The following is a 26048-nucleotide window of genomic DNA, read 5'->3' on the forward strand; positions in this document are numbered from 1 at the left end:
GTATTATTGCAAATTGCGATATTATTCGAAACACGCCAGGGATCTTTGAACGTGTTCGCCAGTCAATGCGTCGCAGGACAGACGCATGCATTGCAGTTGGAGGAACTCATTTTGAACAACTCTTATAGCGTACGTTTCTTAGTCCATAGCTTTTCATTACCTTCATCAATTTACTAATGTTTATTCTAAGAATTTAATTAATGTACCTAAGTTTAATTAAAACTATTTTTCAACAGGTAGTACAGTTAATGTCATGTCAAAATTCCAAATTACCGTATTTACTATTCTTCACCCTGTAAATCGATAAGTAGGCATTTTATTATGTTTATTCAAGTTTTTTCAAACGTTTGCATTAAACTAATTTTTTTATCGAAAACGGAGGGAGATACGAAAAACACCCAAGAGTTGAAACAATTCCATCTTTAGTTGCGTCATCCAAAAAATGTACAGGAGGTTCAACAAATCCACTAGGTGCTATTTTTTGTACAAAAAACCTAACCCGCTTACCCCGTGGGCACGTCCCTGGAATAACAAATCAACTGTCATATGTCAAAAAGATACATCATTAAGATATCCAGAAATGGTATGAATGACATTGCAAACAGCAAAGGCATTTCTTAGATATTAATAAAAAATCGATTTTTTAAGAAAATTTGAACACCCTGTATCTCGGAAACGAAGCACTTTCGGACATATGTTTATAGGAACTTTTCGTCATAATTTAACCCAAAAAAACCGGCATTTCATTTTCGTGCAATATTAATGAATCACCCTGTATAGTAGTTAGATATAAGTCTGAAGGTCTTAACTTTTAGGTTTGGACTATTTCTACGCCTTAATTAAATTTGAAGTAATAAAAAATATAAATACAACATTAAAATTAATTAGGGCTGTGAGATAAAAAAATTATAAAAAAATAGAATTAAATGCCTTCTGCATGCGCTGAGGTCAACGATAATAAATTCTGGTGTTAATTCGATTGCGGCAAGAATTTCAAAAAATTAAATATAAAAAAATGTATATTATACTATATACTTATACTATTTTAAGCTAAATTAAGTGCAACTGCAGAAAATTAAATTTAGTGTTCCCCAAATTACACATTTTGTTTTTAAACTTTTCTCATAAGCCACTGATTAAACAAAAACGAAAAAATGGATGGAACTTTTTTGGATGCCGAATTGACTGTACTATCAGTATTTTAAATGACCTAAAAATTATCACTTCAATAACGTTTTATGATTAAAATTATAAATAATCTTACCCGCAGCTTTCGACGCTAGTGGCTTTTGGTTTTGAGGTGTAAACATCAACGGCAGTATCCAAAGTAATATCGCTCAAGAATGTACTTGAAGTATCCGTTGATGGAGTGGCTCTGATTAAAATGGTATCAATACTTGCCAGAACAGTCATAATATCTTCCCTAGATGCAGATTTTGGCGACCTATTTTGGTCTAAACGGAACCATTTGGCTGACGGATGGATTCTAGCGCTCACACTATTGACTCTCTCAGGTTTCAAAGCTTCGGGGTTTGTCCAATATATGACCATATTATTACCGGTAATAATAATGTCTTTGTCCAGGTAGTACTTAGCATGGGGCAGGTCAATGTAACGTTGCATATACTCCAACTTGCCTCCGTAAGATTTAATTTGATTGCCGGTGAATGTGGATGGAAGGGACCAGTAAAATCTTCCTCGTTGACTTGGAGGGAATGTGAATCCAATTTCGTTGGAAGCCAGACTTACTTTAAAGCCTGATCTTATAGTCTCCTTAAAGTATTGATCGGTTAAAATAAATCTATGTAAGTCAGTTATTTGGATCGGGATTTGCTCTATGTAGAGTTGACTTTCGCTACATTCTGAGGTAACGCCGGAGCAGAAGCAAAACTCGCAACCGTCAATGTTTTGGCTGCTTAGGCCAAAGGTTCCATTGCGGCATCTATCGCAGTATGGTCCTTCTACATTAGCCTAGAAATAAATTAAAAAAAAATCGTCATCTCTCGCACCGATCGTTAGTTCAGCAGTAGTTCAGTTTATACAGTCAAGCGCCGAACTACTTTTTTTTTGCAAAATATAAAAATCTTTTGGGCAGGCTTTAAATCAATGTTTACACTATCCGTCATAACCTTACAAATTTAAAATAAAGAATATTGAAAGTAGAATCTGAAATCAGTTTCTTAATGCAGAATTTCATAGAGATGTTTCCAATCTAAATGGGTCACACATTGGTCATAGATTTCAATGTAAGTAAAAAAAATTGTAAATTAGTAATTTTACCTTGCACTGACATTGTCCATTAACGCATCCATTGTAGGTAGACCCTCTAGGATCACAATTGCAAGAGTCCCCTCCTGAAGGATCGTGACGAGTACAAGGAGTTCCCCTTAACGGATCGCCAGTATATCCCGGCAGGCATAGCTCACATTGATCTCCCGCAGTATTATCCCGACAATTCTAGAAGACAAAAAAATTAAGTATAATAAATGGTCAGCCAGGCTTCCTTAAAGGCGATATGCAAGACCCCAAGACCAGTTGGTGCAAGGTCAAAGTTGATCAAACTGGTTCAAGAGTGTGTTGGGATCGTATTATCAGATCATCTCTCCCACCGATCAGCCTTGAGCGCAACCATGGAGTGAGTTAGATTTCATTCACATTTTGCTATATCCTAGATAACTGTGCAATGTAAAAGTGAAGTTGAAACAGGGATTACCGACAGACCAAAAAACTGCTATCAAATTCAACTAAAGCTAAGAAAGCGTAGCCGCTATCCCGGCACTGAAGGATTTTATCAGACCTAACTGAAGTCCTAACACGTCCCTGTAGACTGAACCAGCAACTGTATACCTCAAATGTGGTGCCCATTCCCTCTGTGCCCTGGTTGTAGTATGGCTTAGGAACCACCATATCATTTTATAGCAGAGTGCGAAAGGTTAGCATCAGGAAATAAATCCTGGGTTCTCTCTTCCTGTTACGAGAGGAACTAAAGGACTTTAACTGGGAAGGTCTGCTCTCCTTCATTAGGAAGAGAGTCAACTGCTTAGTGAGACTAGAAAGGTTGATCAGTGGGAATGAGCGAAAAAAATATGTTTTGGGCCTACTCGCCGGATACTGTTCCCTCACCATTACAACTTGCTTCTGAATATGTTTTAATTCTACTTACTCTGCAGACACCAGTCTCAGGGTCACACTCGTTTGAGAATCCGTTGCATTCGCACGGTCTACAAAGTTCCAAATAGATTCCGTCCTCAGAACGGGTGTAGCCAAAAGCGCAGTCTTCACAAGAGAGACCTGTATATCCCACCGGACAATGGCACTGTTCTACTTCATGTGCGCGTTCTCTGCCAGTGTTCGTTTCTGTTGCTATATCCATTGAAACCGAGATGAGTCTAGAAAATAATAGAGAAATAATAGATTTTTTTATTAAATACAAAGTTGTAGGGAATTATAATGTGTTGTGATCTATTATTAATGAAGTGGTAATAGTATCAGAACACAACACGGGACTGTATAGTGTAAGACAAATAATGTGTGGTCCTCTGAGAACCGCATCGACAGGTTTTAGGGAAACTATGAATAGATAAATTTTAAATATTTGGAATCTTACAGGATTAACTTTGGTAATTTAAATATATTTCCCTATATATTATATTATAAATTTTCGATTATTTGTGAATACCTTTACAAATTTTTTGTCTTAAACCAGTCAAATTATTTTTTTTGGTATTTTAAGTTATACTTAAAAAATAATATAATTTTTTCTACACGTTTTCAATACTAAATTTGGGTTAAGTTTGTTTTAATTCATAAAATTGGCGTTTCAGGCAATCCTGATTCCAATGCCACAGGCATCGTCCTGACGATAAGGGGATATCTTTGTCGTAATAATTCGCAAGTCAAAAAGCAGAAAAGAATAAATAAAGGTTATACTCGCCGACATGTATTTCTGCTTATCGGTTTCTCCAGGCCTTGGTGTAGATGCCGTATTTTTTCTCGAGAATGAGAGGTACTTAAGCTGACGACATAAACCAGTGGTCCACTCCCGTTCGTGATCTTCGTTATTTTTTTTCTTTCGGTTTCTGGTTGTTTCACCTTGGATAAGCCAATAAGCAGAAACACGCGTCGGAAAGAACTACCTTTATTATTTTTTTTGCTTTCCCACTGAGGCAGTATTTCGACAAAGAGGAAAGGTCTCATATCATTTGGCTCTCCGTGGTAATTTTTTTGAACTCCTAAATAATGTTCGAGTCAATTGCAAAATGTGATTTATTATTGGCAGGCAGGTGTATACACCTACCTAGCAGTCGTGTAGCCCTGGGTTCCAGTCCCAGACTTGGCATGGTCGTTTGTGAGTGTCTGATTTAGTTTATAGTACAAAATTATAAAGGGTGTTTTGGTTGGAAGTCCTCACTAAATGTTAAAAAAAAAAATTTTTTTCTAGGGATTTTTGCTCGGATCCCAAATTTTTGTCTGATTAACATTTTTCTCTCATTTATGATATAGTATTTTAGGTAGTTTTCTATTTTTGCGGATTTCGCATCCCGAAAATTTAAAAAAGAAAAACAAAAATATGAAGCTATAGAAAGAGAGAATAGTCAATCAGGAGGTGTGAAATAATCTGAGGAGTAAACATTTTATGTCAAGTACTTATAATAAATCTGCTGATCAATAATGGCTAATAAAACTTATTTCTATAAAAAGGCATCAAAATTAAGTTCTCCAACTACAAATGTCTCTTGTTAACAAACACCGCATATGAAATCCTATCATCCTGTCTAATTATATATAAAAGATATATTATTCGAAAAATATACCGGGGTTAAACTAAGCTGGCTTTAGACCGAACAGATCAACAATAAACTAGTTATTCGCACTGTGACAGCTAATGGGAAATCAACAACAGAACTTATGAAATGTATGACATCCTAGAAAGACACTAAGTAAAGACCCCAATTTGGATAACCAAAGTATGATTGGATGAAAATATATCAAAAGTACCTCTAATAATAAACTTTAATTCGAACGTTTTATTACAAATACTTTTAAACCAGTGGAAAAAGACAGAATTACTAACAGCCCAGGAGCTCCAAACTACTTATGTAGATGAAAATCCATCATATTCATGAGACACTTTTAACAAAGGTAAATGAGCAACGAATAAAATAGTACTAATGCTCAATAAAAAATAAACGACGTATGTGTGCTTAAACAAAGCAAGACACAAAGGGACTACAATAGAGTAGGACAAAATTTCACCTTTACTTTCAATGGTTTAAATATCTTGGAGAACTAATTACGGCCGATGTCAAAGGATAAGAGAGCAGAACACAATATACAAGCTGTGCAATATTCGGCGTTCTCACTAATAAAATCTTAATATCTTACAAGAACATCAGAATCTACAAATCCATTATCAGACTGGTATTAACTTATGGGTGCTAAACAGTGTGATCTCCAAAGACCCGTAAAACTAGTAAGGTTCATATCTCAAAAAATTTAACATATATAAAACTTAGAAATATAAGAATTCCATATGGAAATGAATGTTCATTTTCTAGGGGCTGGATCCCCACAGCAATTGTATTTGATTTGAATTGAATCAGAACAAATGATTGCTCCTCATCATTACACATACGTGTTTTTCCTCTTTTTTCCCAATCTTTCGAAACCAGCGCTGGTAAATTATAGTCAACCAAGACCCATCCAGGGTTGTAACGTTAAATGTTATGTTATTATGAGAATAAAAGGTAATCGAAACAGATAAGCTAAAAAGAAGTTTAACTAGTCGACAGCGTTAGAATAGTTGGTAGACCACCTATTCCAGGAGGTCAGTAATATTTGGCTTGCACAAAAATTGTAACTATTCCGTAGAAGTTTAATACCTAGCCAGGGCCAGCTAGCTAGTATTTGTATTAAAGTGAGAGTTGTATTAAAGTGAGAGGGTATATACCTTCCAACTTAGTGTAGCCTTGTGTTCGAGACCTAGATTTGGCATGAGTGTTTATGAGTGTGCCGCTTGGTTAAACTAGTTTACCTTAAAAGTAGTTTAACCTCTATGTTAAGTTAAACCCTAATTAGCTAACGGAGCAATAGCAAGGTCATCAAAAAGCTTTGCCAATACTTAAAATACAATACTAAAAATTGCAAAGAAAATGCTGAATGGCCCGCAGTTTTCTTTCATGGTTAAGAAACTGACCTTGTTAAAGAGACAAAATAAACTTTTTAAATAGAGGGTGGACGAAATTATAAGCACTATCTTTGACCTTGATCAAATTAGTAATATGCAATAAATTCGAAGGTTCTTGCCCCAATTATAGAGTTATATAATAATAACGTAACTCAGGAATAGTATAATTTGGCATTGGTATACATTTAATAATACTGGTTTAAAAAAGAGAGAAAAAAAAATTAGTAATGCTTGACCAAGTAGACCGAGTGACTTTTTCTTCTGATTTCGATTTCTTAATTCTTCAACATTTATTCCTGTTATTATCTCACCTATATTACGAACCCTTTCTTCTATTACGAAGCCACGATTTGTCTTTTCTTCTCCTCTATTCTTTCCTGCTATATATCTTGCAGCAGTATATATTTGTTGTTGCGCAGAATGTGACCTATACCGTGTTAGGGATCTTAATATTCTTTAATAGTTTTCTTTCATGTCCAATGCGCCTTAGTACTTCTTCATTTATTATTCTGTGTCCAGAGCATACTTCTATTTCTGAATATTGAAGAGTAAGGAATAAACGTAGTTTAAGAAGCAAAGAAGTTTTCTGCCATTTCTAACCTGGTCTTCTTTTCTTATTCTGGATCTAATAAGGTAATTACTGACTATTCCTAGATATTTGCATTTTTGCACCTGCTCTACTTGTTTTACATTTAGTGTGATAGTAAGGGGAATATTAAGGTTTTAACTTATTACTATAAATTTTGTTTTTTTTTGCTCTAACTAGCTAACTGAGCGCTAGCAAGCTCAGCAAAAAGCTTTGCCAAGACTTAAAAATTGCAAAGAAAATGCTGAATATAGCTATAGAGAGAGACGATAGGCTTTTTAAATAGAGGGTGGACGAAATCATAAGCAATATACACTATAAGGGAAAGTATTTTGTATAATAAAGAAATTAAATATTTGGGAACAATTTTCAATTCCAATCTGAATTTCCATGCTCATGCAGATTATGTCATGAGAAAATTTTCAAAAAAACTTAAATTTATCATAAGAATTGGAAAAACAATTGTCAGTGTACACCAAATTAAAACTTTACAGCGCCATTGTTCTTCCTCACTTACAGTTTTATTCATTATTATTGTTTAACTTGCTACAGTATAGAATTGACCAACTGGAAAGAATTTAAAATAGAGCCATGAGACTAAATTGTAATCATTACACGCCTGTTGTCTCTATGTTGAGTGTTCTAGATATGTTGTCCATACATCAAAGAATTATGTATAACGTCTATTTGTTTATTTTTAAATTAAAACATCAGATGCTCCCCGATTATATTTGTAATAAATTAAGACTTTTGGAGATATACATAACTATAATACAAGAAATCGTATAGACTTTATACTAGTCGATAGATGTAACACAACCCAAATGCTTAAATCAGTTCTATACAAAGGTTTAATTCTATTTAACAACTTGCCTGCTAACATCAAAAATTGTACTACTTTGAATCAATTCAAAGGGCTCTTAAGAGAACTTATCATGAATAAGTAATATTATGTTTGTTATGTTATTTTAAGTATGTAGTTTATTAAGTTTTATTATAGTGTGCATTGTTTTCGCTCCAATCATCACCTTGATTGTGGGTTTATCTGACTGAATATTTCTAGGCCAACCTGGATACAATTTGTTGGAACTGCCGAAGCGTTTCTAAGTGTGACACGGGGGGCCAATGTGTCTGGTCAGTAAGATCAACCAAGTTCCAAATATGTGTCATCGGCTGCTTGCAACCGAACCGACCGGATCAGCATGAGTCGACATTATTTTTATTATTATAAGGCAAGGCAACATCAATTAACTGTGCTTTTAATAAGTGGGGCAAGGAAACGAGGAAATAATGTTTAGGTTAAGTCTAGTTTTAATTTATGGTCTACCTCTGACAAGATATTTCTGGAACCGGGATGCGATTTCTGGATTAGCGAGACCATGCATGGACAAACCGGAGTGTCGTGGTAGAGTTATGGCCAACTTTTACTTTATTTTTTATTTATGTTTTTATTGAATGTAGCTTTTTGCTAAATCAAGATATAATTTTATTTATTTATTTATTTAAATAAACTAATAAGTAAAAATAGCTTACTCTAATTATTTTTAATTGGAAAAAAAAACAAAACTTACGCTGCTTCTTCTGTATTAGTAAAGTATGTAGCCTTAATGTAAATTGCTTTGACGTCAGCTAACGCCATCAAAAGATGTTCTCTGTCAGCCTTCTGACCGTCGTTCCTTTGCCAGTATTGTTCCAAAAGCGGTACCGTAAAGGTTTGAGGAGTATTAGTCGGTTGAGTAATATTTGTGGAAAAGTATTGTAGATTTATATGGTTTTCCTGTAAAAAAGTTTAAAGTTTTGAGTTAAAAAAAGTTTTTAACTTATTAAATGCTAAAACAGGAGCACTTACACTAATCAGTTCTACATCTGGGGCGTTATTTCTGGAACTAGCACCTCCCGGTACAGGAGTATTTCTTACAACATATGTCAAATATCCTCCGTAAGATGTCACTTTGTCGCCAAGATACTTGTTTGGTAAGGACCAATAGTAAATCTCTGGTTGTCCAAAGGATCTATAAATAATTTCCCTTGTTTCTGGTTGAAGCTTGATACCGGTACTAAAGGAGTTTTCTTTATAAATGTCTGTTAATTTAAAGTCGTTGGTGGAGCTGGTGAAAACTGATGTTATCTATAAAAATAAAAATTGTTAACATCTCGTTATTTTTTTGGGAATTATTAACATTTATTACCGAGTCTCTGTACCAATCAGATTTAGAGCATTGCTGAGTCACTCCCATACAGAAGCATGATATACAACCGAACTGATTTTTGGTGCTCAAGTAGAATGTGTTAGGCTTACAGTATTCACAATATTGTCCAGTAGTGTATTCCTATTATAGAAAAAAGTTTTAGGGTTTTAAAATAGAATATACTTCTCTCTTTATAAAATTATCTGTTTTCAAATAGTCTTCTTCTAATCTACGAAGGCCATAAAATATAAAACAAAGAGGGGCATTTCAATAACACTTAGTACTTACTATTCTACATTGGGTTTAGTTACGATGTTTTAAGTTAGTTTATTTAAAACCCATTCTATGATACTTTAAGGAGAAAAAGGGAAAAGGCTTAATTATTTGAAAATACAGGGTGAGAATGGTAAACTGCTTTCCATTTTTTCAGTCTTCTATCAAACATTTCCTCCATTTTGCCATTCACCAATGCCATCTCACCCTGTATGTTACATATTAACACAAATAAAAAAATGTTGTGAAAAGAAGGAGCCAAATTATACTGATAGCGTGGATGAAAGAGAGAGATGTCCATGTGTTTTACTCACCAAATCCATCGAGATTCAGAAGAGGGGGAGGGAGGGCAAAAAAGAAAAATATAGTTAGTTAAATTACTGAATTTTTTCAATATAAGATGTATTAAATATTGCATTTTTAACGAATGTATTAAATTTAACGCTTACAATTAAAATGATGAATTTAAATGATGAATATTTATAATTGTGCCGTACGCGATTTTTTACTAGTGTTTTTTATTCAATTTTTTTATATGGTATTCCTAGATACCATTAAGCAAAATACAGTTTTAGAGATAATGTGAAATATTTAGAAAACTTGCTTTAGCAGTTTAAACTTGTTTTACATAGTTTAATCCTTTTAAAATATTTATTTAACAATTACTGAAACTATTGAATTACAACATTCACTTACAACAACATAAATAAATGACATAAAATGAGACAAAAATGCTTGTTTTTCATAAACTAAAATATCTAAGTAGTAAACGTGAAAAGTAAAAAACAAATTAGTAAAAACTTAATTTTCTCAATTTTTTTATGAGCTATTTTAAATTAAACAAAAAATGTAAAAAAAATCTCTTATCATTGTTACGATCCTATTAGTGTATCTCAAATTCGGTCCCACCAATAGTATATACTTTCTTCAAAAATCCTAATAACTTCGAAAAAACGACATTCGAAATACCCATAAAAATTGTACTTTTCATTCCCTGAAGTTCTTCACAAATTTAAAATCCTATTTTTCATCTTCCAGAAACCGGATTTCGAATTTTAAAACTGGATTCCTAATTTAATTGAAAAAAAAAACGGGTAAGATATATCTAAAATTTTTTCGGTAATCTTCAAAGATCTCTAAAATATTTAAATTTTCAAACACCATTTTCTTTAACATCAAATTACGTTTGCGCCGTAATTTAACCAATGGAGCTAAAATATTTAAAATACTTGGGCACATAAATTTACTTCACTTCACCGAAATAAGAAATCTAAAATTCATAAGTCAAATAGTCATCTATAGGTTTTTTCTCCACTTTTTTCAGACAAGTTAATATCAAAAGTATCCAAAGTGAGGATAGAGATGTCCATTGTTTTTAAACCATAAAGGGTGCATTTAACCTAATTAATCTAACTCAAATCATAAAATACGTAGGAGCTTTTACTGTACATTAAAATTCAAAATAAGAGGATGATTAAAACTAAATTACTTCGACCCGTTAATTTTTAGTTTTGAGGTGGTTCCAGTTTCACGAAAATCTCTCGACCACCATAATAATTTTTAAGGGTAATGTGGTTCATAAGTTAAAAGTCGATAGATTCAAGGTTTTTAAGAAAAAACGTTTTGGCTGCCTATACATCACTCTATACAAAGTGTTAATAAAGTATGTAGACAACCTGCAACCATCGAATGCTTGCTCAATTTGAAGACAAGACTTATTCATATGAACATGAGTATCAAACGGCTTTGCTTTCACCCGAAAGCAGATCAGTACCGTGAAATGGGGTGAATTTGATTTCGCGGGGCGACTTTGAACACCATATCAAAATATTTTACTTTATTTTTTTTTATTAATTTCCCGCGCATATTAAGTGCCGATTTTTTCCGTTCGGTAAAAAATCGTATTCAGTAATGGTTTAGCTAGTGATCCATGTGCATGTTTTTTGTCAGTTAAACGTTTTTTTTGGAGTTTGCAGCTCTCAAACATGTAAGTAATATTTAGACAAAAATATAACCTTTCAAAATTTGACTGCTATTTAAAAATACATGCAAATTGTGGATATGAGCGTGATATATTTAGTATCCCGAATATCTTGTATTTTTATAACCTCAAAATGAAGTTTGCGGCGTTGCCGGATTTTGTCAAATTTTAAGATTTATTGGATGGGGTCAAATTGATCAACTGAATGGGGTGAAATTGATCAGCAAATTGTAAAGTTTATATAATTTTAAGGGTATAGTACTACTAGTAATAATAATATTTTTGGTTTTAGAATATTGACATAATGCCGAGAGTTTATAAGAGAAAAGTTGGGACACGAAGGTACAAAGACTACGGTCAAGAGTCCATAGAAAAAGCATTAGAAAAGGTCATAAATGAAGGGTGGAGTTTACGCAAAGCTGCAAAATGGTTCAAGATTTCTTACGGGATCTTAAATAATAAATACCATGGGCGTCATATTAAAAGTAACGGCGGGCAAACCGTTTTTAGCTCCAATGAAGAGCAATCAATTCTTAAATGTGTTGCTATTTGTGGCGAATTGGGGTTTCCTCTTAATTTAACAGATTTAAGGCATATGGCAAAAAACCTGCTAGATACCCAAGGTCGTTCAGTGGAAAAATTTAAGGACAATTTACCCAGTACCGATGGGGTATTTTCGCTGTTAAAAAGACATAACAATGTAATAACTCAAAGGCTTGCAGCTAATATTAAAAGGGCTCGTGCTGATATTTCCAGGCAAACATTAACTAAATATTTTGAAAACCTTAAAACAACTTTAAATGGTATTCCGTCGTGCAACGTATATAATTATGATGAAACTAATTTACTTGACGACCCTGGGCGCAAAAATATATTCCCGTGGAGTAAAATACCCTGAACGAGTGTGCAATTTTACTAAATGTGCAACCTCAGTGATGATGTGTGGTTCTGCAGCAGGAGTTCTTTTGCCACCATATATTTAAGTCTGCGTTTTTTCCACATGCCAAAAGACAGCAAGGGCGCAAAATTCTAATAAGCGATAACTTAGCCTCACATTTCACAGAAGAAGTTATTAGACTGTGTGAAGAACATAATATTGGATTTGTATGCCTGCCAAAGAACGCGACACATTTATGTCAGCCGTTGGACGTAGGGTTTTTCAGGCCATTTAAAATGGCCTGGAGAGAAGTCTTGCTAGAATGGAAAAATACGTATCCGACACATTCATCAATTGACAAAAAGGATTTCCCACATTTGTTGCAAAAAACCTTGGTGAGAATGGATAGTAAACTATCCAAAGATAAAATACCTCATGCGGTTAAACGAAAGCTTATTTCTTCTTTTGAAGCAAGTGGCATAGTCACTTTAAATCCAAACCGAGTATTAGACAAGCTGTTTAGAGAAGTGGGTAAATTACTTACAACAACAGAGATTTTCAAATGCTACAACAAGACGAAATAAGAAGAGAACAAAACTTGATGTTCAGCTCGGACAGCGACATTGAAAAGGCTATAACAAATGATAATTCCGATGACATGATCGCCGACGATCTATTTATCCAGTTGCAGGAAAACAAAGAAATTGAATATTTGGAAGTGAGTCAAAGTGAGATCAAAATTGGGACATTTTTATTGGTTAAAGTGTTGGGGGGCATGCAAAAAAGTGTTAGCTATCATTACATAGCTACAGTTCAAAATTTCAATGAAAACGAATTCGAAGTTCTGAAACTAAAATTTGTCGATGGAAGAAAAACTGTTTTTAAACCACAAGAAGGCAACGAGTTTTCCATAGAGTTGGCAGATATAATTGGTATTTTGCCAGAACCTACCGCTGAATGCGTCAAAAGGTCAAATCATTTATCAATTCAAAAAAGCAGTGGATATTAAGGAGATGTAAATCCTTACTATACGCATTACTGCTTCTATCTATTAATTGAAGATTTGTTTCTTTACTTTTTAAATGCCTTTTATAAGTTTTTGTATTTTTAAGCAAGTGTTTTTAATAAAGTATTAAAAAACTGCAATGTTTCTTTTTTATTTTACCTAAAAAAATAAACAATTAGTGGAATTTTATGACTGATCAATTTCACCCCAAAACCTAGAATTATCTGTAACTTTTAAACGGATTGATGAACTTAAGCGGGGGTTAAATTGTTCATAATGCATTTTAAGGCATTGCAAGAAGAATACAATTATATGGCACTGATCAAAGTCACCCCCCTTTTGGTATGAAATTGATCACACCTTATTTTGGCATTTTTTTAAACAACTTTAAATTTAGAGCAGATACGATTGCAAAATCCTTTTACGGCATTCATACACAATCATTTATTATTAATTTTAATATCGATATGCAGTTATCAAAAGAGTTACAAGCAAATTTACAAACGAAATTATCAATTTAACCCCGTTTCACGGTACTAAAAGAAATGGTGATATTATTCTAAATAATTGGAATACGCTTTTAGACCCTCCAGGAGCTTACATATAAATAATTTTATCCAGCATTTCTTAACATCGATTTGTTTTTATTTGTTATAATACTTTTAATATTTAAGTGTTGTCCTTATTTAGATACATATGACATACGTGAAAACAAGTGAATAAATTTATTTTCTCAAATAATTCGACAGCCATCAAATATTTGTTTTCTTCTGTGGTTATTCTAAAGCGCCAAATATTTCTACGTTTTGGTGACTACTAATTGTCATAATGGTTCAGTTTAGTAATCAAGAAATGACAGATATGGATTTCAATTACGGAATATCTCTGGGTAACGTACAAACTTTCATTGACATTCACGCTCGACTACGTGAAACAAGCAGTTATAAAAGTTCAGTAAAAACCTTCCAGAACGAAGAAATTGTACTTAATGCCATCAAAAAGGCCCCTATAAGTACACGAAAAATTGCGCATCAACTAAACTTAAATCATGTAACGGTATGGCAAATTTTAAAAGATTAGCAGCTTTCTATTATATAAAGTGGTACCAGCACATTTGTCTCGAGATTTCCCTATAAGAATTCATTTTTACGTGGAAAAATAACATTAAATTTTTTTTTTTAAATCAAATACTATTCACGGATGAAGCATAATTTGCATAACAAAATCGCAAACAGTTCTAAATTTCAATAATAACCAAGTATAATCTGAAGAAAATCTCCATGCTGTAATTAAAAATAATACGCAATAAGACACTTCCATTCATATTTGGATTGGAATTGTGTATTGTATTTGGATTTTATTGGAATTATTATGAAATTACCAGACATGGCGGCGAAAAGTACCGATAATTGGATTAATGGAAGAAATTCCTTTTAGAGAACGACGTCGCATATACTACATGCATGATGATTTCCTCCCGCACTTCAGTGTCGTTACGCGAGAATTCCTAGCAAATGATTAATTATCCAAATCAATGGATTTAAAAAGGAGCACCACAGTTCTGACCGCCTAGATCATTTGACATTAATCCTCTAGAATTCTTTTTATGAGGATATTTGAAATCATTAGTATACAAGACTCCTGTTCAAAGCCTAGAGGATGGGATGATTCAAGTGTCGGGTCATATTCGACTATACGAAATACGCCGAGTATTTTCGGAAGAATTCGTCAGTAAATATTTAAGAGACTAGACGCCTGTATTGAAGTTGAAGGGGGCAAAAAAAATCTTTATTTTCTATTGTTGTCATTTCTTTCCAAAAATACAGGATACTACTATTTTCATCCACTTTCATATTGAGCGTCAGTAATTTGTAAAACATACAATATCAATTAAAGATTATACCAACCGTTTAATAAATATGTTTCCTTATTCTGGATGTACGTTACTTGCATTTATTTAGTGTTCATGCTCGAAAACAAAGCCGTTAGGGACCCATGTTCATATAAACATTTCCTCTTCAATTTGGCCAAGGATTCGATGGTTAAAGTTTGTTTATATATTTATATTAAAACCCTGTATAATGTATGAGAAAAATTAAATTGGATATTCTATCCAAAGTCAGACTACAAAATCACTAATGCAGTAATAACATATCCAAATAGTCACTATTTCAACGGTTACACTTGATATTATGTTCGTACGAGATATTTTTCTGTTTAGTCCGCGCATAAATTTAGAGTAAAATGCCGACAATCTTTTTATTTAGATTAATTATTCTATTAAATTTGCAAGCCAATAATTAATTGAAACTAATTTTCCTTGTAGATTATTTTATCAGATTATTTATTCGGAAGTTAAGATCATACCTTGCAAAGACACTGTCCATTAGGATCCTGTCCCAATGTTCCCTGAGGATCACAATAGGACTGTGGCCTGCAAACATCGCCAGGAGTAAGCGGATTACCAATATATCCGGGAGCGCAATGTTCACATCTAAGCCCAGTATAACCTTGTTGACAATCGCAAACTACATTTCCATCTGTACTCTTGTGGCAAGATCTTGCAAACCTATAAAAAATATATTTAAGCGATCCATATTAAATTAAAATACAACATCAGTCATACTGATTGCTAGGTGATGTGTATGGACATGGACATGGTTCACATTGTCCGCCATCAAAGTAGCTTCCCATGGGACAGTCTACAGCTTTAGAACATTGTCCGAGCCAGCGACCAGATTCGTGACGGCTGTAACCCTCTGCACAACTCTAAAAATTATTTTAATGAATGCACTGAAGAAGCTAAGTAATATTCTCTTTTACCTCACAAGAGCTACCAGTGTAACCGACAGGACAAGAACATTCTTCCACATAACTTGCCAATCCTAAGCCATTGTCAGTTACGGCAGCCGAATCCATTTCAATGTTCAATAATGTGGTGTTCAAGACTCCCTCGTTGTATTCCAACTTAATTAAAATATTGGAAACATCCTCTAGGGCCATCATAATGTCTTCACGGCTGGCATATCGTTCTTGTTGATTCGCCGATTTGATTATCCAATCACCTTCGAAGAAGCGAACTCTTTGGTCGGTTCTGGCTTGAGGTTCTGGTGGTAAACGGGCTTGGTGCAAAAGTACGTAGTCGTTGCCCTGAAAAACACAATTGTAAGGCAAATATCTTCGCAGATATGCTTATAATTACCGTCAAAATTACATCCGGTCCAATCACAGGTCTACCCTGATTTCCATGTATGACAGTATATCTTAAATATCCTCCGTAACTCTTTAGCTGATTACCATGGTAGTTCTCCGGTAATGCAAAGTAAGGAACCACATTTGGTTGGTTTAGCTCTGCGTAGTATGGCAACCAGGCTCTCACACCGTTTCTTCCGATTTCTTGGAGTGATGGTTCTATTCCTTTGTAAATTGGTTCGTCTCTGATATCTACAACTCCAGTCCGTGGATCGATACGTGCCCCCAAGAGCTTGCGGGAGTCGAATGGTGGCTGGAACTAAACAGAATAATAAGAAAATGGATTAGAAATTTGAAGTTGAATTTCAGGTTTAAAAAGTGTAAATATTTAAGGTACTTTAAGCAAGTTTAGTTCAATTTTTTTCCCAAAAGTATTAAATAGGAGCTAATTGATTGAAGAAAACAGGTTATTTTTATTTATCTCAACATCCATGAATCTGTAGAATAGAGAGTCCAGGATTTTTTAAATTGTTTGTTGCAGGTTTCTTGGGTTACGCAATTGCATATTATATTATAATACTCCTTTCTTTATTAATACATTATACAGGGTGTTTCAGAACTATGGGGTCAAACTTCTGGGAGTTGTTCAGTGCAACAAAAGAATCCATTTTAGTATAGGAACCCATGTCCGGAAATGCGTCACTATGCCACTACGGCCCTAAGACGCGTTAAAATTTACCTAAATAGGATCTGCTGCATTTATTGAATGCTTTTTTAAGAAGGTCACAACCCACAATCAAAATATCTCTAACATACGCTAAGAGATGGCGCCACTAAACGTGTAGTTTCTTGTTGCCAAATTAAAATATCAGGCATTTTTTTAGTCAACAAAGTCATATGCCACCTCAAAATCAACATGGCCGCACAGAAGCAGGTGTTTGTTAAACGTAATCTGTGTAAAAACGAAGTTTCTAGTGCTAGTTCGGAAAGTGATTTCGATTCAGATGATAGTGTAAGGGACCGAAATTATAATCCCGATGATAGCAGCTCCGATTCTTTCACGGACGACGATTTATCGATAAGTAAACAATAATGTTAATGGCTTATGACCGTCTGGCTCTTTTTTGTTGTGGCATGGTCCTTTTTACTACGATACTGTAATAAATTTAGTTTTTCTGGATTTAGCCAATTCTAGTAATTTATTTCTGTCAGAAAATAAAGTAACTATGAAATAAAATTTTAGAACACCTTAACCCTTATTTAGCTAGGCCTATTTCTTAAAAAAATTTATTACCCATTTTATGTGGCTTATGACTTTTTTGAATCGAAAAATATTATTCAGTATTTGTTATGTTAAATCTTTTTCCCATTTTAATGTTTAAAAAGGTACTTATTTTAATCAACGCATGACAAAAAAACTTTTCTGAAAAAAATTTTTTTTTACAGTCCCATTCCCAAAAAAAAGAAGCGGATGTATCAAGAGGCGTCCTGGAAACACCCGATAAAGCTACTCCGTCACGATGGCGAAAACAAAATATTCAAAGAAGAAAAAAGGAAAACGCCAAAACCAAGCGTAACCTGGGACACTGCTATGAGAGCAGTAGAGGAAAGAAAGTTGACGATAGAATGATTGGTCCTCCCTGTAAATGTCAGAAGAAGTGCAGAGAAAAGATGGCTGGGAAGGAAAACCCAATTAACGATTTTTGGAATTTGGGTTCTTATAAAGGACAAAACACTTATTTATTTGGATGTATTAAAGCTGTGCCGAAAAAACGCTCTTATAGAAAAAAAACAAAAAGGCAAGACTCCTCCAGAAAAAATAATTATCAATATTTTATAAAATTAAATGGCTTAGATCTACAACTCTGTAAGGAAGAGTTTTTATCAGTGCATGGATTACAAAACTCCTCTAAAAGGGTACGACTTATTTGCAAACAGATTGCAGAGGGAAGAAGTGGTCCCAAAAATGACGAACGTGGGAAGCACCACAACAGACCCAATAGGATTTCATATGAGCAAGTACAATTTGCTCATGACCACATCAAAGCTTTTCCAAAGTATGTTAGCCACTACAGCAGGAAAAAGAATCCCAACAGAGTATATTTAGATCACATCATTTCCATCTCATCTTTGTACAAAGATTTTACATTGACTGGTGTCAAAAGATAACAACATTACACCAGTAAAAGAAAATATGTATCGAAGAATATTCTGTAATGAATACAATATAGGCTTTAAACTGCCAAAAAGCGATACTTGTCACACATGTGACTCTCTAAATAGTTTGATTAAGACCGAAGAAATTAATAAAAACGATAAAGAAGTTAAAAAATTATAAACTCAACTAGAACTTCATCATAGGCGAGCAGTCGCCATGCAGAACAGCTTGAAAGAGGAAGTGGAATCAGCCAAAATTAGTAAAGACAAAATTGTGATTACTTCTGACTTACAACAAACACTTCCTACACCAAATCTAACTGTTGGTCCTGCCTTTTATCTGCAGAAGGCTTGGACCTACAATCCTGGTGTCCATGACTGCGTAAGCAGCATGTGTAGCTGGAAACAACGGCAAAGCGAGGTAGTGAAGAAATCTCTAGTATTCTGCTAAAATATTTTTCTTCCAAAGACATAACTGGCCAAAAAGATCTTGTGATTTTTACAGATAATTGCGGGGGCCAGAATAAAAATTGGCAAATCATATCACTCTGGTCGCAGCTCGTGAGAGAAAATAAATTTAGAAGCATCGAGCATAGATTTCTTATTTTCGGCCACACTTATCTACCATGTGATCGTGACTTTGCGCTCATAGGGAAGCATACAAGATAATTGGGCCAAATTTATTCTCCCGAAGACTGGTTTAAAGCTGTGCAAAAAAGCAAACGGGTAAATCCATTCGAAGTAGTCGTTATGGAACAAAGTGATTTTTTTTTCTTTTGGAAGCATCTCTATCGCAAAGAAAAACGTTACTGATGATAAGGAACCTTTACATTTAAATAGGGTACTATGTTTTCGCTTCGAGTCTCAAAATCCGAATGAATGTTGGTGAAACATGAACTAAATGGTAACTCTAAACCAGTAAATATCGGAAAACGCGGAAATAGGCTTTGCCAACAGGCCTACGGAATTTTAAAAAAACTTGGAAAAAAAAATGATAAGCCTGTAGAGCTACAAAGTAAGAAAGTAGAAGACTTGAAGAAACTCATGCAATATATCCCTCCCGTGAATCAAACCTTCTGCCTGAATATTTTGAAAACAGCTTCTAATTCTGCTAATATGGATGCAGGAACAGAAGAAAATGACGTGGAATGTGTTGACGGTGAACCCAATAATCTAGATTTTGACGAAGAGTTTTAGAAATAAAGTTTTTTTTTTAATCAGAATCCAAGTTTTTGTTCACGTTTTTTTGTGTACTACTTGCATATCTTATTCAGATGTTATTTGTGGCTACTTAAAATTTTTTATTGCTATTAAGATGTGGTTCTATGTATTTTTATTGCAACGATATAGCATATGTTTTTGATAACATAAAGGTCACAAGCCACATTTTTTTTGCTGAAATCGATTATGCCTAATACGCCAACTAAAATGTTATTGTTAAATGCCAACTAAAGAACTACTTTTTAAAAAAATAAAAATAATTTTATCGTTGTTTATTTAACTCCAATTTTGTAATTTATTATAGTTATTTATATATCATAATTTTCTATATTACATTCGACTCAATATTTTTTAGTAATTTTTATTTTATTTTTAGGATCTTGACGTAATATAGTTGCAAAATAATTATAAGTTTATTATATATCCATAGTGGATGCTTTTCAGTACTTCTGTACTGTATGCAAGCTCAATTTGTAATAAGCAAATATTGACGTCCGGCCTTGCAAGGGAAACCCATGCTAACATATTTAACAGTCTGCTTCCTCACTCAATCTAAAACTAATTAAACTCCACCATTAGATAAAGTTTTTATAGCGCTATTAAAAGTTCATTATAGTGAGGAAATCCGTGTTTGGAAACCAACGGGCTCTTAGTCCTTTTGATATAATGACACTATTTGTTAGATATCACAGACATACACAATAGCTGCTAGTGGTTTTCGTACCACTGGAATTTGCTCTTTTAACAGAAATATTTTTTCTGAAGCTGACTTTATAAGCTGCAGAATAAGAAGCGGCTAAAATACGAATTACTGTTAGCATTCAAGGAATCAAAACAGCAAAAACCTCTACTACTCCTGCTGACTAAGCCTCAGCTGCACCTTTGACTGCTACTGTCGAGGAGGCTTCATGCTCTACAACTTTTATTTCCCCTGTCGCTTACCCTTTATGCTCTACAACGGCTCGTGAAATCAACACACTTCTCAAGATAAAGATAATTTTTTTTCTCAGAAGTTAATTTAGATTCAACCTATTCACTAAACGCAATCCAGAACTTTGTTTAATCATTTTTAATATAGCCCGTTCCAAACACATTCAGAAAAAAAAACCGACGCAAGACATTTGGATCTACTCTGGTGGCCTCGTCACCTTACAAAGAAGAACTAAATTATTCAATAAATAACAAAACAGGAAAAAGAATCCAGTTTCCTCTGATGAATGTGAGAATTCAAAGTCAAAATTAAGTGAGAAAGATGCTGAATGCATGTTTAGTGAGAATCCGTTTTCATTGGATCGCAGGGGAGGATTTTTTTTCGATGTTTATTTTGGTATAAATGTTTTTGAACATTACACGTTCTACATTCTACATGACTGTATTGTAATTGTATAAGGTTTCTTTTCCCTAAATTTGGCTTAATTATATCTACTAAGAAAAAAAATTGATGTACCAAACAAAATTTCACATTTGCACCTTTTTCTATTATATAGCGACATCCCATAAATTCTACTGATTTTTTTTAATTTTATCTGATATTCTCTTTCTTATTTCTCTTTTACTTACTTGAAACACAAACAAGTCTGCCGATCTGCAACTACTAGTATGTCCAAAACAGAAGCATTTAATGCACTCGCTCTCAGTTCTGGCTTCCACGTTGAAATATCCATGGCTGCATACCGTTTCCCTGTTAACAACTAAAATGTTATCTGGAGTCGCCATTACAGATTTAATAGTGGAAATGGCCTCGCAAGTATACGCTCCCTGATCTTCTACTTGGATATTGTCACAAGTCAAAGTACCAAATCCGTCTTCACTGGTCATGACACACTTGAGTGGTACGTGGTGCCAGTTTAGCCTCCACATGATGTGAGGCGTAGGCACACCAACTGCTCTGCAAGTAATTGTGTAGGTTTGACCTACATTTAGGTTTGTCATTGGTGGTGGTGGTTGGGCAATAACTGGTTCTCCTGGAAGGATAAAAAAATTGCTTATCATCTATCAGCCTAATCAAATGCTTTTTTTTTATAAATGATTACACCATTTTACTATATTTAAAGATAGAGTTAACCCTTTACTCTATCGTCATGAACAAAAAAATATATTTTATTTTTATATTATAGCGGTTGGTGGTTATTGAATATTAACCCGAATATTACAATATCTACTACTAGCCATAAAGAAATGTATGTTCAATTGTATACGTTGAGTAAACGACCTCCTATTTCATTCTGTTAAATTTTTGATAGCCTATCGTTTGTGTAGAGTCGACTTTTCATTGAAATATGAAGTTTCCATTTCTAACAGATAAATTATAATTTGTCTGAAAGTGGATATTAAGGTTAGTATAGTATTATAGAATTTATTAAAAAAATTACCAAAAATAGTTAAGTGAAACATACGAACGACAATATTAACATATTATTCCTAAATACTTAATTTATTTATTTTACTTTTCCGAAAAAACTTAATAACAAAAATTAAATTCTCAAACTCAGAAAATCGGATTTTTAAAAACTTTTATTTTGTACACATTTTGTGGCAACAAAGCTAGATGAATAAAAGTAAGCAATATTAGTGCGAAATGTGAAACCAAAAACAAAAAACTGTCGTGACCTAAGTAATATATATTAAAAAAGATTATATAGAAACTATGGAAAAAGAAGTGTTGAAAATAAAAAGATAATTTTGTTTTTAAATGAAATGTTAGGAAAATAATTAAAATAAAATCACAGGTATTATTCATAAAACGGGGATACTGAAAATTAATTTTCATTCAAATATTGCTTTATTTCCGTGCCCCAATGAAGTGACTTTTTATTAAATCTTGAATTATTCCTGAGGTTGGGTAATTTTGGGCCGAAGTGATTAACAGCGTTTTTATTAAATCTGTGTTACTCTGAATTCTTGAGGTTTCTCTAGTGTATAAAGATATACATAGATTTAATGTATATGATATAATGGAGACGCATAATTGAAGACTCGGCTCGAACAATGTTTTAATTCGCAAATTTTATGAAATCGACTTAATCATGGAATAACGTTGTATGGCACATAAAGCAACTGTATGATAGAAGAATATCCCTCTCTTTTTAAATATCCCCCCTTAAATCAAATATTTTAGTTTGCCATTTTGCCGATTTCCGCGGAACAAAGTTGTAAGTAGTAGCGCACGAGATTGTTTGGGCAAATATTGTTACATTTTTGACGTCACGTCTGTGGTAAATTTATCGGATTCGTTGCAGAATACATTAAATCGTGGTAAAAAACGCAAATCTAACATTGCTTAGTGGCAAAATAATAAGTCAAAGTTAACTAGAGACAAAGGAGAAGAATATCTAAGTAAAAGAAAGAAGATGATATATTTATGATGATTATAATGATTACGTTGTAACTGTTCTATTTTGGCGCGAAAATTTAACTGTCATGCGTTCGCAAGGTTTCTATAGTTTGCTTGATGAAAAAATGTAACTGTATTGTTTTTACTGTGTAGACTATGTACTTAAGAGTTTATCATTTTGTTGGAAAAGTTAGTACCTACATATTTAGCATTATAATTTTTTTAATGTCCTTATGTCATTCATAATATTACTAGTACCATATCAATTTTCATCATCGTTTCATTATTGCCTTCATATAAGTAGACATATTCTCTTGCTTTTCAGAATGAGGATGTTTTGCTGCAAAGCTAGAAGGCAATAAACGTACGATTTTTTCAAAATTCAGAAGTCTTCCTTATAATGAACAATCCCAATATCTCGCATACCGATGTATTAAGATACGTGAACTGATAAGGCCAAAAGTAAAAAATCAATCAAATCCACGCCGGAAGTATACAGTTTTTTATTATTTACCTCTTGAGCAAGATAAGATACGAGTTTGCCAAAAAACTGTCACAGATACCCTTAGAGTAACACCCCGAAGAATACAAATGTTAGTAGAAAAATTGAAGAACAATATTGACATTAAAGATTTCCGAGGACGTCATACCAATCGGCCACATGCTATTTCAGGAACTGTCAAAGAGTTGATCAGGGAACATATTTCGTCTTTTCCTAAACAGGAAAGCCACTACTCACGATCAAAAACTCATACAGAGTTCCTGTCCGAAGATCTCAACTTAAAAATAATGTATAAGCTCTTTTGTGAAAAATATCCAGAGCATAAGAATATATCAATCAGGACATACAATGATACATTTTCGAAACTGAATCTAAAATTTGGATTATCTCGTTCTGATACATGTACATTTTGCGACAAGCATTATATTAAGTTATGTGCTGCCAATACTGAGGAAGAAAGACAGAAAATAACACAAGACATGCAAATTCATCAGATGCGTGCTAAAGCAGGGTATGCACAAATCAATGAAAATACACAGCTGGCAAAAAGCAATCCATCTAATATTTTTGTTCTATTCATTGATTTGTAACAGGTCTTATTCTGTCCCACTTTACATCACTCTAGCGTATTTTACCAACGCCAATTGTCGAATTATAATTTAGATATACATGATGCGACATCTAACGATGTGTTTATGATGCTTTTAAAACTTTTGGTGGATCAAAAATATTTTACAGAAGTGCATCAAAAATTTTTGTTATTGGACACAGCTTCCTGCCCTGCGATAGGGACTTTTCTTTAATAGAGAAAAAGAAAAAAACTGCGAAGGTTTTCGTGCCATTTGAGTGGGTGCCAGTCATTGCCAACGCACGGGAAAGCAACCCTTTTTATGTCTTGTGCATGCAAAGGGAAGATTTCAAAGATTTGAGAGATTTGGAAAAAGCTCTTTACAAAAATTCCACATTTAAACTTATGGAATAACTATGGAATAAAATTAGTTCTGAAGACCCAAATACATTGTTTACAAGAGAGACTCATAACGTTCTTCGACCCTGAAAACATATTACCATCGTGAAAAATATTGCAAAATATAAGGCTACTACTTTACCTTTTTCCAGCATGGCAAATTTGCCGTTGGCATATGATAGACCAATACCTAATTCGGCTGCTAAAAAAGGTAATTCAATAGATATGTGTCAGTATATGAATCCAGTTTATCATCCTTTTTACGAAAATGTGTTAACAGAATGAGTATTATTTTCCCTTACATGTTTACATTTACAACATAATATACTATCAGCCTACTTTTAGTATTAAGATTATTAATGTATTTTTTGTTCTTTTGTCATTTTTTCTATATTATAGATATTGAAGTAGGATACAAATTGGAAGGATTGAAATAGGTATAGATTTAGTTATTAGTCTTACAGTTAGTTTTGTTGGTTTTTATGTAAGGCAGACTGAAAAATAAAAATATATTAGTTCACCACGTTTTTTATTTTGTACCCCAGACTTTATAGTGTATTGGAAAATGCGCAAGTTATGGAAAAACGTTGTAAGTTACAAAGCAGTTACAACGTTATTCCAAATTTTTCTTGTATAAAAGACTATAGCCTAAACTATGGATAAATCGTGTAAATTTAGGCCTAAACAACGTTATTACTGTCATGATCATGCAACGTTTTTCCATTTTAAAGTTCAAAAAAAAGGTATATAGATTTTTGCTCCTCCTGAAAAGTTGAAACCATGTAAGTTACAACGTTGTTCGAGCCGACTCTTCAATTATAATAATATTTTTCTAAACTTTATCAGTGGTTATAGAATTAATTAATTAAAAATATTGGGAATATCAGCGTTTCATATGTATTTTTTAAAATTATTTTCATAATACACAGGGTGTTTTAAAGTGCAGAAACATATCAAAGTTATGTTTTTTTTTAAATGGAACACCCTGTAAATTATTTGATTTTTAAGTTTTACACAAAAATTAAATAAATTTGACGTATCACAAGTCATATTTGGTTGAACTGTTTTAAAAACAAAAACAGTTGAAAATCTGCCATTTATTTAAATAATTTTATTTGGAATTAATAAAGTTTTTGGAAAAATTAAAAAAAAAAAACAATTTTCCATGCCAATTTCCGCAAAATGCGATATATACCTTTCGATTGTAAACATTTTGAAGAGTTTATAAAAAAAAAATACAAAACAGTTTTTCACAGTTTTTTTGTAATTCTTTGATAAAAAGAATTTAAAAAAATGGCAGTTTTTGTCATTTTTTTCCATACTGCCGCTAATTAAATTTTTATTTATATTTTCCACTACTAACTAAAACAAAATCACCTTAAAAGAACAATTACTTATAATTAAAAGAATAATTTAAAACTAAAAGCCTTACGACAAACAACGACGACATTATTGATAAGTATCAATCAGGAGACGAGAAAATAGTCAAAGTGCGTCCAGTATGAGTAAAATATTGTGGCTTATATGTTCCCCACGAAAGCAAGAACTCGCCTCAAACATAAAAAGTAATCGCATA

General features: G+C 33.2%; 1 protein-coding gene across 33 annotated transcripts in view; it reads right to left on the bottom strand.

Annotated features, from left to right (window-relative positions):
- Positions 1 to 26048, bottom strand: part of LOC126745035 (basement membrane-specific heparan sulfate proteoglycan core protein) — a 797399-nt gene that overhangs the window by 91324 nt on the left and 680027 nt on the right. For 32 of the 33 annotated variants that reach the window (XM_050452691.1, XM_050452690.1, XM_050452699.1 and 29 more), the window contains 11 exons: positions 21230 to 21633; positions 16302 to 16610; positions 15923 to 16249; positions 15726 to 15868; positions 15467 to 15668; positions 8963 to 9103; positions 8623 to 8901; positions 8345 to 8550; positions 3164 to 3389; positions 2281 to 2457; positions 1265 to 1971 (listed from right to left, as the gene is read on the bottom strand). In XM_050452691.1, the coding sequence (XP_050308648.1) occupies positions 1265 to 1971; positions 2281 to 2457; positions 3164 to 3389; positions 8345 to 8550; positions 8623 to 8901; positions 8963 to 9103; positions 15467 to 15668; positions 15726 to 15868; positions 15923 to 16249; positions 16302 to 16610; positions 21230 to 21633 (3121 nt within the window). The remainder of the gene's footprint in view (positions 1 to 1264; positions 1972 to 2280; positions 2458 to 3163; positions 3390 to 8344; positions 8551 to 8622; positions 8902 to 8962; positions 9104 to 15466; positions 15669 to 15725; positions 15869 to 15922; positions 16250 to 16301; positions 16611 to 21229; positions 21634 to 26048) is intronic. The other variant, XM_050452689.1, reaches the window with a different exon arrangement.

The sequence above is a fragment of the Anthonomus grandis genome, chromosome 15 (genome assembly GCF_022605725.1).
Source record: "Anthonomus grandis grandis chromosome 15, icAntGran1.3, whole genome shotgun sequence".
NCBI lineage: Eukaryota > Metazoa > Arthropoda > Insecta > Coleoptera > Curculionidae > Anthonomus > Anthonomus grandis.